General features: G+C 41.2%; 1 protein-coding gene across 1 annotated transcript in view; it reads right to left on the reverse strand.

Moving 5' to 3' along the window:
• OXR1 (oxidation resistance 1) overlaps positions 1-19133 on the reverse strand; it is a 257761-nt gene that overhangs the window by 140757 nt on the left and 97871 nt on the right. The window contains exon 2 of the mRNA XM_059815903.1: positions 4077-4273. Coding sequence (XP_059671886.1) covers positions 4077-4273 — 197 coding nt within the window. The remainder of the gene's footprint in view (positions 1-4076; positions 4274-19133) is intronic.

Below are 19133 nucleotides of genomic sequence, written 5' to 3' on the forward strand. Positions count from 1 at the left end.
ATTTTTTAAATAATTTTGATTTTACTCTTTCCATGAGTTGATAAAGTAAAGCTGGTTACACATTTCTTCATACATAATTTTAACCATTCAATAAAATGGACAGCCATTAACAAATCCAGGTAGGCCTTAAAGTTAAGTTTTGATAGGCAATGTGATGCTGACATTTACATTTTAAAATGTATAAACTGTATATATGCACATGTCTAAATATAGATGTCATACTTCTTTTATATATCCAGATCTGAACTCAGTTCTCATCTCTGTAAGGTACTTTGAAGATCATGATAATTACTGAAAATAAGTTGTTAAGGAAAACGAGAGTAACCCAAAACACAATTGGCATTTGTTTGCTCAAGCTCCATTAGTCACTACCATAAACAGTGTCATTTGCCAATTTGGTCTGAGGTTAATGTAACAGAATACTAATTTTAAAACGAAAGAAGCAAAGCCAGCTGAGAGCATTAGTTTTCTAACACATTTTCTTAATCCATTTATCACAGTAATGATTAGTTCATGTTGCTCGATCTTGGACACAGATTGCTTTTAGTAGAGGACAATATGCAAACAAGGGCAAAACAAGGTAAACCCCTGTGTAAATGTATTAGGTCAGCAACAGGTCTAATGCACTTGTTTAAGCCATTTAACAGCCAACTGTACACAAAACATCACTAGAATGGGATATTTTTCTGTTTTGGAGTACCAGCCCATTGCAGGTGTGTCAATACATTCATCCTCAGAAAGTAACAAACTATTTGATTAGACTTTGACTATTAGAAATATTGTTTGAGACAAGTCATAGAAAATCACTTTTAAAGCAAGGGGGTGATATAGGTCATAACTTAAAGTATGCTGAAGTTGATGGGAGCTCTAAGAAGATAATTATTGTTTCTCTCAGGTTATCAAAGCCATAGACTCAATATCAGAATAACTCAGCCAGCACAGTAAACATGTTCATCTGGTATCAGTACTGTGCTGTCCAAGATTAAACATTTCATTTTCACAATATTCAGGAAGGTGTGCCATTAAACAACTTCTAGCAACTTATTCCTTGTGATTTTGGCAAGTCACATAGACAAGGCTGTCTGTATAAGAACATAAAACCAATACATCTCCTGTACTGGGTCAGTCCAGCCAGGCTACCTCACCCAGTACTCTGTACAAGGATAACAGAAGGTGCTATTTAAGAAAAACATCTAAGCTTGGCCACTTCCTGTGGCCTGTTCCCCTCATACTTCCCCAGAGTCTACAACTGCTGTTCACAAATGTTAGCATCTGTTTATGGGCAAGTTGCCCATGAATGCTGTCGTCTATGAACACACTGTCCATGTTCCAGCACGATACGCAGATAGGCTGTGGAGTACCCACCCCTGGAGACTGTCAAGACTCGGCAAGACAAAGCTTTGGCTGTTCTGATCTAGTGTTGGCTGAAGTCCCGCTTCAAACAGGACACCAGCCTATATAACCTTCAGAGGTCTTTTCCAGTCAACAAGTCTGTCAAATCAAGTGCTGCACAATATTCAAATGAGTTAATCAAATGTGTGAACAACACTCTGTTATTCCAGCACTGAGGCTAGATCCTGAGCAACTAGTGCTCTGACCCTGTGATCACTAAAACATATCTAGGTTACTAACATTGATGGAGTTCACATTATAAGTATTTTCTAAAGGTTCCCAAAAGAAAATGCAGATGAGTCAAATTTAACAAGTAGATAAATGCAAACCTGAGTCTGTGCTTCCATACGCAGACTGTGTTTTGGGTGATCACAGAAGAACATTCAACTACGCTCAATTTACCAATAATATTTTTTAATCCTGAGTTAGATTAAGAACTCATTTTGATGATGTGGTGGATTGCTACTTTCATTATTACTTTTATACAAAGCTCCCCTATTCCATCCCCTGTTTTAGGTATGAAGCAATCTTGGCATATCTTTGATATTCCTTTAAGATTATTTGGAGGAAGGAGGAGAAAAAAAGCCACAGAGCAGTATTTCTTAGGGAATACATTTTAAAGTAAAAAGCCACTCAAGTGCACTGATTTAACTATGCTTTGTCAGAAAACATGTTCTATACTTAAGTATAAAGTATTTTTTTTAGGGTGCTATTCTCACACATGATACAATAGAATCTTCCTTAAAGAAGGACTATGCAATTTGAGATTTTTAAAGTAAAATTTTAGATCTATTGTCCAAGGTGCTAATGAACTCATCAATGTCTTCCCTTTACCTCATTTTTATTTATTTTGGGGTAGACAGGATTGAGTGATAATTGAAACTTCTATTAGTTTTCAAAAGGCAGTTGTGCAGCCCAATTTGAATGCAGGGCATCAAAAAATGCAAACACATACAATCATTCACCACTTACAATACAGCCTTCATCATTAAAATGTGTAGATTGCTAATGCAGTTTCCTTCTTTAAAAACAACATAACTTATGATGACAGCCAACTTCAAGGGTTCAGACGTAATGCAATGAAAGATGTTTAAGACAACACATTTTTTTTTATCTTTTAGACAAGTTAAAGACACCCAAATAGTTACCTTGGAATAGAAGAAACTATCACATTATACTGCAATAATTCAACAGCACACAAACCCACAATTAAAATATATAACTTCTTTTTCTTAAATCTACTGACATTTTGTCGCTTTGAAGCACAGCATTAGCATCCATCCCTCTGGTTTGTACCACTCCCATTAGCACATCTGCCTCTCACAAGCGCTAATGAAGCCAGCACAAACAGCTACAAGGCTAAACCGGTTTCGGAGCACCAAGGCGAGATACAGGGAGTTGTGATTCGACTCAGCTTTGTCTCACCTTGACAGACCCTTATCTGTGCAGAGATGACTTGGGGGGAGCTGCGGAAACGGCTCAGCCCGGGGTTGCCTGAACAACCGAAACCCAAATGGAGCCGTGAATGATCCCTTAACAGACAAAATGCCCTGAGTACCGTTCCACCACTATTCAGTAACTCTGTGTGCTAGACATCACTACATTAGCCATACAGACTAAGGAGCCATCAAGGCACCGGAGACAAACATTCACGCATAATCCTGCCCCCACCCATCAAATCAGGGAATAAACACCGTAAGGTTTGGGCAGAAAAGGAGAGGTCTTTTTCCAACGACACAGCTGGCCTGTAGGAGAGTCTTCCCCCCTCCTCCAGGACGCTGTACAAGGTAACTTCCCAGGGATTAAGAGGCCTTACCTGAGAGAGAGGGTGAGTGATTAAGAAACATACATATGGTATTTGGCATGCTTTAAGATCGTGATTAGTGCACTCTTTTAAGGTATTGATATCTAGCGCGCTTGTGAATAGTGTATTTAATTGCAATAGTGCATTCCTCCATTGTATCCTTAAAATCCTTCAATAGTGGTGTATTGGACCTGTGAGTGAAGTTCAAATCAACTGTTAATTTGAACCTTACAGTGAAGTCTCCTCTCCGTCACAGCCACTCTCCTCTCAGTTTTAATCAGGTGAGAAGCAAAATGTTGCTAAAGGAATCAGTCAGACCCAGTTCCAAAATGATTTATGGGGCAGCAAGTTATGAAGCATCTTCCAGGGTGCCTAACGTGGTTTTATAAGAATCACGTAGTTGCTGAAAACCCAGAATAATATCCAGAAAACCAAAATATTCAGAGAAAGATAACCAGAAACCCCCCTAATTAATCCTTCGCACTCAGCAGACCTCCTCCCTCTCCAAACTGGAAATCCTTTCTAACCAGGAGCCTTCTAAACAATCTCTGCCAAAACTCTGATGCCATCCATTGTCAAAGGTAATTATGTTCTTCCTATTTTCTTCCTCTCAAAATTGCTTTTATGTTTTCTTCAATACTTGTTCTTAAGGAGAAAAAAAAGGCAGAAGAAAGAATTCTTGTAAACAGTGCAAGATAAATAAAGCAGGTTAATTCTTCAGGGTAGTTTGACATCAGCATTAAGATATGACATCGTAATACTCGCTGTAGGCCTTTGTAATCTTAGTAGCCAACTGCAATTAACCAAAAGAAATAAATACACAGGAAGACCTTGTCTTTTTAATAAGTATATTTGATTTTTTCTGTGAAAGAAAACTCACCAATGGTGTAATATCTCTTCAACTCACTCCTCCGTGCATTGCGCCTTTGGGTGTTTGCGGTGTTGTTCTGTTCCTCCTCAGAAGCAGCTGTCTTAGTGGCAAGCAAAGATTTACTGGGCTGAGGTGTCTGAGCTTCAGCTGCCACTGGGTTGCATCCTGGCCCACTAATATCCACCGACTGGGACTTTTTCTTTAATCTAAAGGCAATTTAAGGCAGTAAGGTATTACTGATCATCATTCTATACCTAGATTATGTATAGAATAACAGCAATATAGTCATTGTGATACCAAAGACTTAAACAATTTAGTTAGCATACAAAGAACAGATCCCTTTGGGCAAACTTTGTACAGATAAGTTAAGAAGATACTGCATCACATAAACTGAAATATACAGTTTTCCTGGAAAAGGGCTGGCTGTATTGGGTTATGTTGATGCTGTTTACCTTGAGATAAACAGTATACTGAGATATAGCACCTTGGAGGAGCTTCTGGGTCTCCTGATAATGACTGATATACAACCTTGAGACTTGGTATTGTTTACATACCAAACAGCAAAGTCAGTGAAATGCCCCAAATGGGTGTCCTAAGGCTGACCTACCTCATTAGAATGTTAAAAAGCACACCTCCCAGCTAGAAAAGCCCCCAACCCAAATAAGCCCCCTACTCTCTGTGCATGCATAGTGAATTAAAAGATAACTGTAGCTTTAAGATGAAGTGAGAAAGATACTAACCAATAGTTAGCTAAGGGGTGGGACCAGTAAGCATAACTAACTTTGTTAACTGTTTAAATACTTGTCATGATTTCAACTGGGTGTGCATGCTAGGAGGAAAAACCCCCCATGCACCCAGCGCTGCAATACACCAATGTTGGCTTTCCAAACTATCATTTGGTTTGGAGAGTTTTCTTGGTTATGATTTTCGGTAACAATTGTACAACAATACGTGCATGTCAGAGCAGAACACAAAACAGCAGTGATAAATTAGGCCTCGTATTAATTTCCCCTTTCAGCTCCTGCTAAATCACTTACAGCAATTCCATCTCGCATGTAGCTACAAATGGTAAACTGCCCCCAGATCAGCCCGCTGAGCTGCCTGATGGAGCAGTCCCTAATCTATTTCAGAGAAGATGAGCTGCCAACAATTAATCTATCATTAAGTTGCCTGGCTTAAGTTTCCACAGACGAGGGGAGTATAAAGAAATTAAATCATTTGCACAAAGTTGCTGAAAGCGTCAAGAGAAAAGAACTTACTTACCATCTTCTGAATTCGGACGTAGCTCTACAACTGCATTTCTCATTCTGCAGTAGTTTCAATGTGTTGTTTCTCACCGAAATGCAAGAATCCCACTAACCCCAGATACCATTTTGTGCCCTACAACAGCAGTGGACAGAGGAAAAGAAATTCTCTGTCCTGCAGAAGAAATCAGTGTTACTCAACTAGTTACTGGCATCCAGGTAGAGTACGACTTATTAACCACTATCCTCTCAGCCTGACCATCCAACCAGTTCTTTACCCATCTAGTTGTCCACACACCCAAACATAACATCGTAACTGGGGTACAAGGATATTGTGAGAGACAGTGTCAAAAGCCTTGCTAAAGTCAAGGCAAATAACATTATCGCTCTCCACTCCTCCCCAGATCTAGTCATTTTATCAGAGTTCTGCAGGAGAGAGACTTAGAAAAACTCTCAAATCCTCAAATTCAGAGTGGTGCTGAGTACACTGAATGACTGTAGTTCTGCCATCTCCTCTATCTCTAGCAACATAAAATAGAGGTTATTATGCTACTAGAGTTATTGAACAGAGACAAATGCTCTGGTATGATGAAGTTCACTACATACACATTGGATTTTGTCAACATTTTTGTTAAATTAAGTCTCTATAAATGTATATAGTTGACTACACGTTTTGATCCTGGAAATAAAAGAGGTTTATGGCAGTGCAGTGAGATATTGATTTGAGATGAAGGGATCATAATAATTCTGAAATTTTGAAGCAAGTGAAGTAAAATGATAAAGTTTTGTAATGCCAAAGGATAATTTTATGAGGGTAACAGTTTAATGCTAAGCAGCCTCCCTCTTAACTCTGTGCTTCCTTATTTTTAAAACATTTCCTCCATGTATTGGTTGCAATTAAACAGCAGGGATTCCTGCACTGAGAATGGAATCTGCTAGTTTAAGAGATTAACTGATTAGATATCATAATAATAATAATAATTGCTGCTATTAGTAGACTGGAAAATCTTCAGGGTCATGATGGAGCTCTGGAAGATATAGTAAAGTATCAAAGTGTATGCAGAATTTTATGAACGACACTAGGAGGGCGAAATTACTATACTCATATCGGGTATTTCTAGTCCAGGGAAAGGACTAGTAGTTAGAAAGTCATCAGTTAGAAATTAACTTCTCATGTGGTCCAATGAGAAAGACTGCTTCCACTACAACCTTTTCCCTAAACTGGCCCAGGGTGTCTTGTATTTGAAGCAACGCTCCTCAGCTCCAATACCTCTGCACAAACAATTCAGGATGACAGGGACCTTTATCCCTCCTACATGGAAGAAAGGCTGTACTGGCTCAAAGCAGATGTTCATCTAGACAAATGTCTTGTTGCTACAACTCCATCAATGGAAAGAGTACAGGCAGGTGCACAGTGCTGCCTCCCCCAGGATATCCTTCCAGCCTCCAGCAAACTCTGGTTTACAGGTTTTCTGAGTTAGATGATGCACCTTTTTTCACTCTTGGAGTTATTTTTCTTGGTTTGTCCTTAATTATTCCTGAACTCATCTAAACTTCTGACATAGGCAGCATCCTGCCTTGACAGGTTCTGGTTTAACTATGCCCTGTTCTGGGTGTCATCTCCAAGCATCTGGAGGAAAAGAAATTTATCAGAAGTAGTCAACATGGATTCACCAAGGGGGAGTCATGTCTGACGAATCTGATAGCCTTCTACGATGGCATGACTGGTTGGATAGATGAGGGGAGGGCAGTGGATGTTGTCTACCTTGACTTCAGCAAGGCCTTCGACACCGTCTCCCACATCATCCTCATAGGCAAGCTTAGGAAGTGTGGGTTAGATGAACGGACAGTGGGGTGGATTGAAAAGTGGCTGACAGATAGAGCTCAGAGGGTTGTGATTAGTGGCACAGAGTCTAGTTGGAGGTCTGTATCAAGTGGTGTTCCCCAGGGGTCAGTACTGGGTCCAGTCCTGTTCAATATATTCCTCAATGACCTGGAGGAAGGGATAGAGTGTGCCCTCAGCAAGTTTGCTGATGACACAAAACTGGGAGGAGTGGCGGACACACCGGAAGGCTGTGTTGCCATTCAGCATGACCTGGACAGGCTGGAGAGTTGGGCAAAGAGGAACCTTCTGAAATTCAACAAAGGCAAGTGTAGGGTACTGCACCTGGGGTGGAATAACCCCAGGCATCAGTACAGGTTAGGGGCTGAGCTGCTGGAGAGCAGCTCTGTGGAAAGGGACCGGGGAGTCCTGGTGGACCATAGGATGACCATGAGCCAGCGATGTGCCCTTGTGGTCAAGAAGACCAATGGCATCCTGGGGGCATCAAGAAGAGTGTGGCAAGCAGGTCGAGGGAGGTTATCCTCCCCCCCTCTACTCTGCCCTGGTGAGGCCGCATCTGGAGTACTGTGTCCAGTTCTGGGCTCCCTGGTTCAAGAAGGACAGGGAGCTGCTGGAGACGGTACAGCAAAGGGCTACGAAGATGATTAGGGGACTGGAACATCTTTCTTATGAGGAAAGGCTGAGGGACTTGGGTCTTTTTAGTCTGGAGAAGAGAAGACTGAGCGCGGATCTTATTAATCCTTATAAATACTTAAGGGGTGGGAGCCAGGAGCATGGGGCCAGTCTTTTTTCGGTGGTGCCCAGTGACAAGAGGTAATGGGCACAAACTTGATGATTGGAAGTTCCATCTAAACATGAGGAGGAACTTCTTTACTTTGAGGGTGGCAGAGCACTGGAACAAGCTGCCCAGAGAGGCTGTGGAGTCTCCTTCTCTGGAGATATTCAAAACTCACCTGGACACATTCCTGTGCAATCTGCTCTAGGTGAACCTGCTCTGGTGGAAGGGTTGGACTAGATGATCTCCAGAGGTCCCTTCCAACCCCTACCATTCTGTGATTCATTCTGTGTGTTCATTTTAGCGTACAGTAGCCATGGTAGCTTATTTTAACAACTTGTAAGAGTGGCATTATGAGAAACAATGAACAACTACTACTCCATATATACCAGCTGCCTCCATTAGCTCCTGCTGTTCAAAGAGCCCTACAGATATGGGAAGAACAACTTGTCACTGTGATAAAACTATCTTTAATTGGGGATCTTGGTCGATGGACTCATATATGGAGTCAGTGGGGACACCATCGCGAACAGCTTCAGATGAACTACCTGAATACTTCTATGATACATATAAAAATCAAGATAAGAGTGAGCAGGGCATCCTCGCTAAGTAAACATTGTGTGAGAAGAAAAGAAAGCTCTATTGTTTGAAATGATGTTCCAGCAACTGAGACCTTGTTTTGAGGAGTTTTAGCTTTAAGCCTACAGCTGGTCAAATGTATTTACCTAAAATGAAGGCTAGAGTATTTCACTGATTCATTAACAATGAAATGGTGTTCCACTATGATGTTAAGTTCTGCTACGTTGTTGAATATGCTATATTTCAGTCTCTATAATTCTTTACCACTTGAAATCTTTGAAGATTTAAAGGATGACTTTTGGGAAGAAAATCACTAGTTTACAAGAAGTAATGCTCTACGTCAGACCAAAGCTTCCACTGTGATTACAGTGTCTTGCAACTGTGTCTTGCACTGTTACTACAGTGTTGTGCAAAATAGTTGTGGGCAAAGAAGCTACAGAGTGTTTAGTACCTCCATAAGCTCAAACCAAGGCAAGTGAGGCCTCAGGATGGGTAAGTGTACATGTGTCCTGCATTATGCATTTCTATGCTCTGCCCCAGAGGAAGACAGACAGCAGCTACGTTGAAATAAATTATACAAATTGAAAAATACCATTATGATTTATACTCTTAATTATGTTATGAACACATTCTTTGCCACCAAGGCTGTCTGAAGGACAGTCCAATTAATAAAGCTGTGAATTACAGCGTGGAGGTAGCTAATAAAATAACTTGCTGCACTGTGGGGAACACCAGATTGTTTTTACAAATATACTGTATCAATCCTAGAATCACATAGGAATAAAGGGATAATACCTGTCATCTGAGCAGTAAAAATGTCACATGGCCTTTTTCAGGTGACTTAGGATTAATAAAAGGCTCATCTTAAATGTCTATAGCGAAGTAATGTCCAAAAAGTTATCTACTCTTGCAATCCAGAAAAATTTAAATGTAAGATTTCCAGAGTCATAGGTACTCGAGTACTGAAACTAAAGAACAGGAGCATGAAAGGCACGCAAGTGAACATAATATTGTCAAACTGTTCTTGAGAGACCATGGTGACAGTGCTTTTGCTGCCAGGAAAGACAGAAAGATACAGGGTCTGAATTAATCCAGACTTTGTGATAACAGGGTCAGCTGAATAGGACACAGGTTCAAGTAAGGAAACAACTTTAAAGAAATGACTTGACAAAAACAAGCAACTTACTCAAATGCATCTTCCTTCAGCCCACCTGAGCTGTATATTGATACGGTCATGGCTGGCAACCAGTTTGAAAAAACACTGCAGCCTTTGAACTGCGTCTTCGCTAGACCACCACGCTTTGCAAAGAAAGCCTGAGTTCTCTGTATGTTTTGAAGCCAAGTGAATAAATTCATTGTAAGCCTGACCCTCTTCCAGCACCCTGCTTTATTTTAGCTTTGTGTTGCGTTTGGTTTTGGGTTTTTGTATTAAAGCTGCACAGTTGGGCTGAAACAAGATTTATTCTTTGACAGAAAGGAATCTGAACATGAAATGCCTCGAGATCACATTCCTCGTTCTTCCTTTGTTTCAGGCTGTCTGCTTGTAGAAAAATAAATAAAAGATGTAAGAAATACTGTGGCAAATCTTTTTTATCTTTTACTCTATGTATTCTGTAGCAGCCTTCAACTAACCTTTCCACAACGGGCAACACAGGTCTTTCAATATTGCCTGGTGTGACCCAAAACGACGTTGCTGCAGACAGCCAGTAGACAGCATGCCAGCGAGGATTTCAAAGTCAGCACTGCACTAGTCAGGCTTGGAAATGCGTATCTGATAGCAAGGACAAAGTCCTAACTTGACTGAGATCTGAAGTAGAAGGGGCAAAAATTTATTTTTCTGCAGCTATCCTTAAATTACAGGAGTCCCAGGGGAGGGAAAACTATGCAACAAAAAAAGGAAAATCTGCAGCCTTTGAGAGGTGTGAAACCCCGAGCTGGTGACTACTGTCGCCTTCTGGCTACTGGTGGCTTCTATGTAACACGGCTGGGCTCTCACTTGGGTGTTAAAACACACAGGTACCTCCACAGCAAAAGTGGTAAGTTCAGAGGAGAGGTTAAGGTTAACATGGAATGACTATGAAGGCCCAATTGTTGACAGTTAATTGAGAAAACCCATCCTGGGTGGAAGATCAAGTAGGGCCAGAGGAGGGGTTACTCAGCTGCTGCTGAGTGGATCTGGAAATGCCATGTTTGCTTGGAACATGGCTGAACAGCACCTCAGTTTTAGATAACCCTGTTCAAACACACATTTCACACACCTATTTGTGTAATCAATTGCACTATTGCTAATAACCCATTAAAACCCCATTTGCTCCATTTGTATCTCGCTGTATTTTCCTAGAACAGATGTCGCTCACCCCAGTAACTCCAGTCATCCGAGTCTTTCTACGCAGTCACTCCTGGGTGCCTCTGCCTTACCGGACAGAGGCACAAAGCTCAGATCTGCCTCTCAGCATCCTGCCAGTTACCGATCACAGAGGATTTGCGCATTTAGCTAATCCAAGAGGAATGTGCATCTCCAAGCTGCGTGATATGACGTAGCTGTAGGTAGACACACTGACTAGCTTTTGAACTTGTGCTTTATTTCTCTTTCCATCCTCTGCATACAACTGCAAAGTCTTCTACTGCATCTTAGAAGCAGCCTAACAGATGGCTCCAGCTTTTACCTCCTCCTGACCAGCTGGTGTCCTGTGCTCCCCACCTCCCAGAACGGGTCACTTTGACCAGATTCTTACCATTTCCCTCTAAAAGAAAATGTGGTCAGGTGGTCGGGTGTTTGGGGATTGACCACCAAGTGCTCTGGGCAGTCCATACATATGGGAAGTCCTGAAATCCTGGGGCTAGTGAATTCCCTGGGAAGTCTGCTATAGATTTTAAGAGCATTAGGATTTCATCCCTGGCATTCACTATCACAAATCTATTCAGTTCCTAATACAATCTGTGCACTTTTTCATGTTATAATTGCAAACTGAATTTTTGTAAAGCAGCACGGAAAAAAAGTAAGGCATTATTCTCTAAACAGATCTTGAAAGCACCTAAAACAAGCATGGCTGGCAGTCCAGTCTGAAGGAAAAAGGGAAAAAAAAGCATTTAAACCATTTCTGGCGGAAACAAGCAAGCATACAAAGCATCCCAGGGGCTGGGAATCTGTACAAGTCGATCTTTGTGAATTTCTAAGTAAAAATCCCTTACTGCAACAAGGATTTGGAGGAAAGCCTAGCTCATTCTTATCTACCAAATACAAAAAAACTCCCTGCGCCCCTTGTGACTATCGCAGAGATTTTACTACACAGTTAATAGGAGAAGCAAAATCATTCATTTGAAGAGTGATGTTTATTCTTCAGAGATGCATTTAGTATTTTTGAATGCCCTGAGAAGCTGGTTACGAATTTGATTTCTTTGTAGCAAGAGATGTGATTTAAACCGACGTCGACAGCCAGGATTTATCTGATTCTGGAAAAAAGTAAACTTCTTTTGTTTTCAACACTGCATTGCAAAGGTCTGACAACTTAAACCCAGGAGGAGGCCTAATCCCCCAGCGTCTGCACAGACTAGCCCCAAAACCAGTTACGTTATTCCCTCCCTGTGAACACACAAATCTGCATTTGCACAGGGCCAGCATTTTTGGGCTGCTGTGACAATTCAGAGGGATTAGGTAAAAGGCTTGTGGTCTGCAGTCAGGCTCCATCTACTGCCTGAGGCTCCTTCTGCACGCTTGCAGCATGAGGCCGTGCCATGGAGGGCTGCTGGAAAATCTTTCGTTTAATGCTCCTGAATACCACCTGCAGCTCTGGCCATCCCCTCCCAAAAAGAAGATAGCAGGATTAGAGTGATACAGACAAAAAACACCCGTGATGACGCTGAGTCGGCTCCTCATGGGGCGAGACGAAACAGACTGCAGGAAGGAGAACCAGCGCAGGGACCTCTACAGCCATCAGCCATGGGAAAGGGGAATGCCAAATGGTTTTTCACCACGGGAGATTTGAGAAGCACCAAATGAAGGCAAGCAGCAAGTTTGAAATACACACAAAGAAGTACTTCTTTGAATGGTATATAATTGCACGATGGAAATAATTGTGCAGGCTAGGAGTATCGCTTGGTACAAAAATGACTGACACGAGTCAGGCAGAAAACATCTATCAGGGGCTGTGAAGCATGCAGGTACTTCAGCAAACAAACTCCTTGAGCCAAGGATTGCTGGAAGGTGGAGGGGTTTCACAGGGAAAGAGCCACTCAATGCGTGTTCCATCTCTTGTATTATCCCTAAGTATCCACTACTATATAAGTACTACACACAACCGAGTGCAAGATACTTGCAATTCAAATCTGAATTGGTCATTATGAATTGCAGAGGGAAATAAAACCAACCACCACAAAGCAGCTAGAAAATAGAACACCACTAAAATCAATGTCTGTCAGTAAACAAACAAACAAAAACCTCACAGAAAAGCCCTTCAGACTTTTACATGTTGATCATGCAGCAGCATGATAATTCATTCTGATAATGCAAGCAGCTTATGAGATCATTTGATAGCAGAAAACAAGAACAAGACGACTTTCACCCAGGTGATGTTACAAAAGGATTAGGAATGAATTCACACCTACACAGCTCAAAAGCAATTCAAAGTGGCAGGTATGTATCAACAATGCGACATTCAGCCCAGCTTCAGGAAAGAAAACAGTGCAGGCACAAGAGCTATGTGCAAAAAAAAATGGCATTTCAACATCGCATTTTACTCTATACCCCCAGCATATGTATTTAAGCATGTAGAGCAAGCATACAAAACAATCTTTTTTGTTCCTTTACATACACTACCAAAAATTACCGTGCAAATTAAAGACACAATAGTTGTTAATTGTCGGAATACCAGAAAGCAAACCAAACCACCCTCTCTCCACTTCCCAGTCATCCTTATGGATGTGGTCCCAGCACATGCAGGAAAACTGCCACCATCCCTCTCATTCTGTAAGAAAAGAATGCCAAACCAGAAGTTTCCACCAGGCTTCAGGGGAAAAGATGAAGAGTATCTAAATGATTGAAAAATTGGTTTTGTGATGTGTGGAACAGGCAACCCACACCCTTTTAAGAAGACCTATAGACAATGCTGGCGCTTCGTGTTTCAAGGGCACATCACAGAATAAAGACTTACGAAAATGAACACAAACCTTGTGATTATTCCTGGGAGCATGACAGCACTGCTACAGGTAAACCCTTGGAGGACCATTTACAGAAGACACATAGATTGGTTGCTGCCAGGTTACATCCATGAACTCCAAGCGGGAGAATCCAGAATCCACTTGTGGTTCAAGTGTGACAAGGCATTATCACTGCCTGGGAGAGAAGCGTTAGTGAGTCCGCGGGCAAAGGAGTCAAAGTGCTCTACACACCACAGATGGGCCTGGAGATGTACATTCGCAGGAGGATGAGGCATGACAGAAGTGGGGAGGGCGGTGATGATGATGGAGCGGAAGATGGCAGTGGTCACTTTAAATACATAATGTAACTCAGATAGTCACAGCATATACAATTCATTCTTTTTTTCCTGCCTAAGCTTTTGTAAGAATTAAGAGCTCAAGATCATATGGCTTCGCCACGGCTGTATAATATTTTACAGCTGCTTTACACGGTGGAAGTAATATGCTCTGCAGCTAGGCTGTGTGTTTTGTCAGGGATGAGAATTTCTTAATCTTTTTTTTCAGGATTTTGACAGGGTGCGTTGCAACACTGTACTATTTGCTGACAGTTATCTTGATTCTGGACATGTTTTAGAAGAGATGTGTAAAGTAAATTACTGTTTTGAATCTTGCTATTTTGTTAATAGCTGCTATACTGTTATTTAAATAACTCCCACTAGTTCCATTTTCACAAAAGCTCTTCCAATGCTTTATGCAAATCTTCTTTAGTACATTTTGCATGGGTCTTGAAATTTCCAGATCTGTCATATTCAGCACAGAAAAATTTTGCACAATGGTTTTAAAATCATGATAATTTCTATTTAATTCTTATTTGTCTCATTAATGATGTAGCATTCTATTTAATGCAACTTTATTCAAGCTGTCCAAACTATTTTAGGGTTGTTATCACTACAGAAAGTCTTCACTTCACCTCATTAGAAGGAGCTGTTTCTGAAATCTCTTTATTATAGGCTATGCAACCAGCATCCAGATCCTATTCCCCTGAAAATTAGTGAGATTTTCACACATCCTATATTGTGCAGGACCTCCTATATTACCATCTTCTCTCTCCCGAACACTGAATTCAGAGTTTTCAAAGGTAGGTGTAGCCGGTGGACTGGGAGCTGCATGGCATACCCTAAGAAATACAGAATTCCTCACTTACAGTGAAGCCATATAAACTCGTAGCATTTTTCCATATAATTAACTTTGTCATAATATCAATTATTTTCTGTGCTAACTGCAAGTAATTTATACATCAACAAAGCTGTTTTATCCATAGCCTTTAATTTAGGCAATTGCATTTACATTTCTGATTCCAAGCCTAGGCTTGACTGTTTTCTGAGTTGTTTACAAGTCAGCTGCAATATCTCTGGGCACTTAATGTTCCCGAGATTGCTACAGTACATGCAATCATAACAGGCATACATCTATGTAGTCAAATTTGGAAGCAAAAGGGCCTTTTAACTTCTCAAAGAGATTGCAGAGGAGGTTGGAAGTTACGATGCTCTTGCAGTACCACAGATTTGTGTGTTCTAGTTCTACTATCTCAATAAATAAGCATCAGCACAGCAGGCAACCGCTGCTCCGGTTTGAAGAACACGCTGTGAATATGTTTGTCTTAAGATACGGAAATGCAAATCTGCACATTCTCCTACCTTGCCCAGCAGCTCATACAACTTGAAATGTACACGGTGAAACAACTTAAAGACTTCTTCCAAAATGTAAAACCAATTTATACATCATTATGATCTTTATTCCACAAAACATACATGGGATAAGACATTCTGACCTCATCACTGAAAATTCGGTGAATTTTAAAGGTATTTGTAAAAGGCAAAAAGAGAATAAATAAACAGTGAGTCAGATCCAGCCGGGGCATCTCTTTGTGCAACAGCCCATCAGCTGGAGCATCTTCAGGCAACTGGAGACCTTCTGGTCTGGCCTTCCTCCTGCAGCTGGGCAGCCTGCCCTGTCATGCCATGACATGCTACTGTCATGCTACACAGGGCTGCTGGGCAGCCACGAATGCCAGTCCAGAACTGTAGCAAGCAAGAGAGCCTCCGTCTTTACTCTGAGCATTAAGACACACTGCAGAGAGTGCAAAGGCTGACTGTGACCTGCCACCAGACCATGGATCTGGGAGCAGGGTCAATCCAGGGCAACAGAAGACACAAACCTCTCCTGTGTATATCCAAATCCTTCTCATGCTCCTTCACAAATGGAGCCTCCCCTCCCCTTCCTAGAGCCACAAGACTCATCCTCACACTAAGGTTCAAAGTGCCCTTTGGGCAAAGCTATCTCCTTCCCACCAGGCACAGGGGCTATGGGGCTGCACTGTGAAAGCCATTATTGCTGTTTCACTTTTCTAAGAACCAAGCACAGCACATTACACAGATGTTGGGACTGAAAAACTATCTAATACCTAGAGGTCTTTGGAAGCACCCACCTGTCTTCATTGAATACAGGTCAATGACAAGACTGGACAAAGGCTAGCAACTTAAACTGTAAGCCAAGCAGTACCTATCTTAGGCAGCTAAGTTATTCAATTTGTACAAATGCTGTGTCTTCATACTTTTGCAATATAAGTTAGTCTTGAAATAAAGATTACATAGATTTGCAACACATGCATAATATATTCTTCTATAAGTCCTCACAGGACAAAAAGCAACTGTCATAAAATGAAGCAATTAGCACCAACTCACAAAGGGCAGACTCTCCTTGCAGTGAAAAGAGAGACAGAAGCTGTTCCTTGAGCAGTCTACAACATCTAGCATTTCTCCTTGCCAGGAACATAAATTGGTTCTCAGAGTGCTCTGCAGGATATAATAATATCAGATAAATCTCCGTGGAAGCACCTAACTTGTCAAAGACAAGTTAGAAACTAGGCAAAATGAGAAATCTTTCATCATCATAGCGAAAGCAGAACTGAGTTTTTGCCTTTCAACTCATGCATAATTAAAGTATTTTGAATAGTAAGTATAATTTTATCATTTTAATGAAATGTGCAGAAAATGTATAGATTGTATAAAATAAGCTTTATATTGGTTGGCTTCTTTGGCTATTACTTGATACATACAACACACCTTCCATTGAAAACATGTTAACCCAAGCTACTTTTCCTTGAGAAAATTCCACTGGGCACTCGCCATACAGGTTTGAAAAAGTGCTTGTCTTCTTCTTTTTCTATTTCCGATTCATAAATCAGGTTAGCCAAGGTTATACCGGATGGGAAAGAAATGTCTTCAAAGATTCAGGAATATTTTTTACTTAAACAAGACAAAATTATCCTCCTACCCTTCTGGCAGGGGACCCTCCTGCTCTAAGTACTCAGCTCTGACTAACCCCAACCAGCTTTCTCTTTTCACCCGGGGTCAGTAACATGGCAAAGTAGTTACCAGCATTTCCTCCAGAGCTCCAAGAACAGCCCAGAGGGCTGGCTGGGGATGCCAGCCCATATGCTATTCACTCGGGTGCTGCAGCCATACAGTAGATAGAGATACAGAGCCTTGTTAAGGTCCCATCAGACTCAATTAGAAAATAGGAAGTCTGTTAATTGCACCTATTGAGAAAACGCTATCTCGAGCATGTATGTTTTCAGGTCTTGCCATCCCAAAAAGTAAGCAATGCTACTTGGTAATCTGATTAATAACAGGTTGTACTAAGAAAATCTCTATATAAAGGAGAACCATACATCTGAACAGATAGGTTGTGAAATAGTGCCTACTGATTTAAAAACAAACGGAAAACCTACACACCATTTTGTTTCTCAGTTCTGTGGTAGCAGGAGGAACATTTTTAACAACGTTTTACTTTGTGCCCACGAAAGTGTAAAGGTTGTAAAGACATTTCCTTACACCTTCATGCTCCAAGCACAGCCCACAAGCACGTTCTGATGATACACCACCTTGGTCGCAGAAGGGACCACGCACCAGGAGAAGCTCTGTCAGACAGAGCAGCAGGAGCTGCAGCAGCAAGAACCGGGGCATGAGCATGACCATCCCTCAGGCAAGCACAGAGTTTATGTTCAACCTGAACTCAAGCAAATGTATTCTGAGGACAACAAACTACGGTAAAAAAAAAAAAAAACAGAAAAAGCCTTCAAGGACATAAAAGTTTTTTCTATTACGAGAATGTTTGAGATTTCAACAGTAATTTCAAGATCCCCTAACTGTGGGGACAGAAAATAGATGTGACGTGATCACAGTGAAAACTCCCACTCTCAGTAAATTCTAGGTCTGCAGAGCTGTACGCAAAGGCACTGCTGGTATCTATCCTACACTAAGCATGTATTTTTTATTTGGATATTGGCTCACAATGGCCAATGCCTACAAACTTCACCAGGGCCATGAAGGCTCTCTTCATTCCCATCAGTGCAGTTTTCTCCTCATCTTAGCTTTTGTTTTAAACTAAGAATTATGACAGCCAATCTCTCTTTCCAAGTTTCCTTACAAGTGAAATCTCCTCTTGCCTCTGAAGATGACTCAGTCCCAGGGCCTTTCAGGTCCTCCCCTGTAATCCTGTTTTCTGCTCCCGTTATCAAGCCACTGCACTTTGATGACCCAATGATCAAAGCACATAGCTGGCTGCTGAAAGCCACCGGAGATTGAGATAGCAGATTTCCACTATTTTAAAATACCTATCTTTAATAGAAGTGTCACCATTCATTTTGATTTCTCCCAGTTACTGAACGTAAGGCGCTTCCAGTCTACACCAAATGTTGCCACCACCAGAGCTCCTGCTGGACAAGGCAGCAAGTGCCCTGAACGCCGTGTCCCTGCACAGCGTCTGGACTGCGGGCTGCTGGGGGTGGCACACGTATCCATGTGCCCCGAGCTTCAAGCAGACAGGGTGGGCATTCCACTTACAACTGTGACAGACAAAATAAATACATAGTCCAGTACTTACATAGTTCAGATTTATATAAAGATGTAGGACTCTAAAAAAGTGTATGTTTAAAAAGATTTCCACATTTTTAAAAATTTAAATAACGAAAGATATTTTTCAGTCTTTCCTATCATAAAAATATATATCCTGTTTCTACGCCACATAGAAAAACTTTAACATTAGGAAAGGAAATTGCCTAAGAAAGGAAGGGACTCTCTTATTTTATATCCATAGTAATGATATCAATAAATACTGAAAAAGTTTTTTAAAATACAGCAAAATTCATTTTGTTAGATATAGACCGAAGGCTTCATTTTTAAGTTGTGTGTTTAATAAACCTACCTTGACATCAAGTACTGCAGTTATCAAGTTTGTCAGCATTTTCTCAGAAGCTGAACTTTCTTCTGGCAGATGTTGCCAGTCAATGAAATTAAAATAGAGAGTAGCATGACGAAATGTGTTACTGCTCAGTCTTCAACAAACCAGCTGCATATTTCTAAGTCTCTCCCAGCTTCCCAACAGTGGCCCTGATTCAGTGGCATCCTTGGGTCCCTGCCTGACGT

Source organism: Gavia stellata, chromosome 3, assembly GCF_030936135.1.
Source record: "Gavia stellata isolate bGavSte3 chromosome 3, bGavSte3.hap2, whole genome shotgun sequence".
In the NCBI taxonomy this organism is placed as follows: domain Eukaryota; kingdom Metazoa; phylum Chordata; class Aves; order Gaviiformes; family Gaviidae; genus Gavia; species Gavia stellata.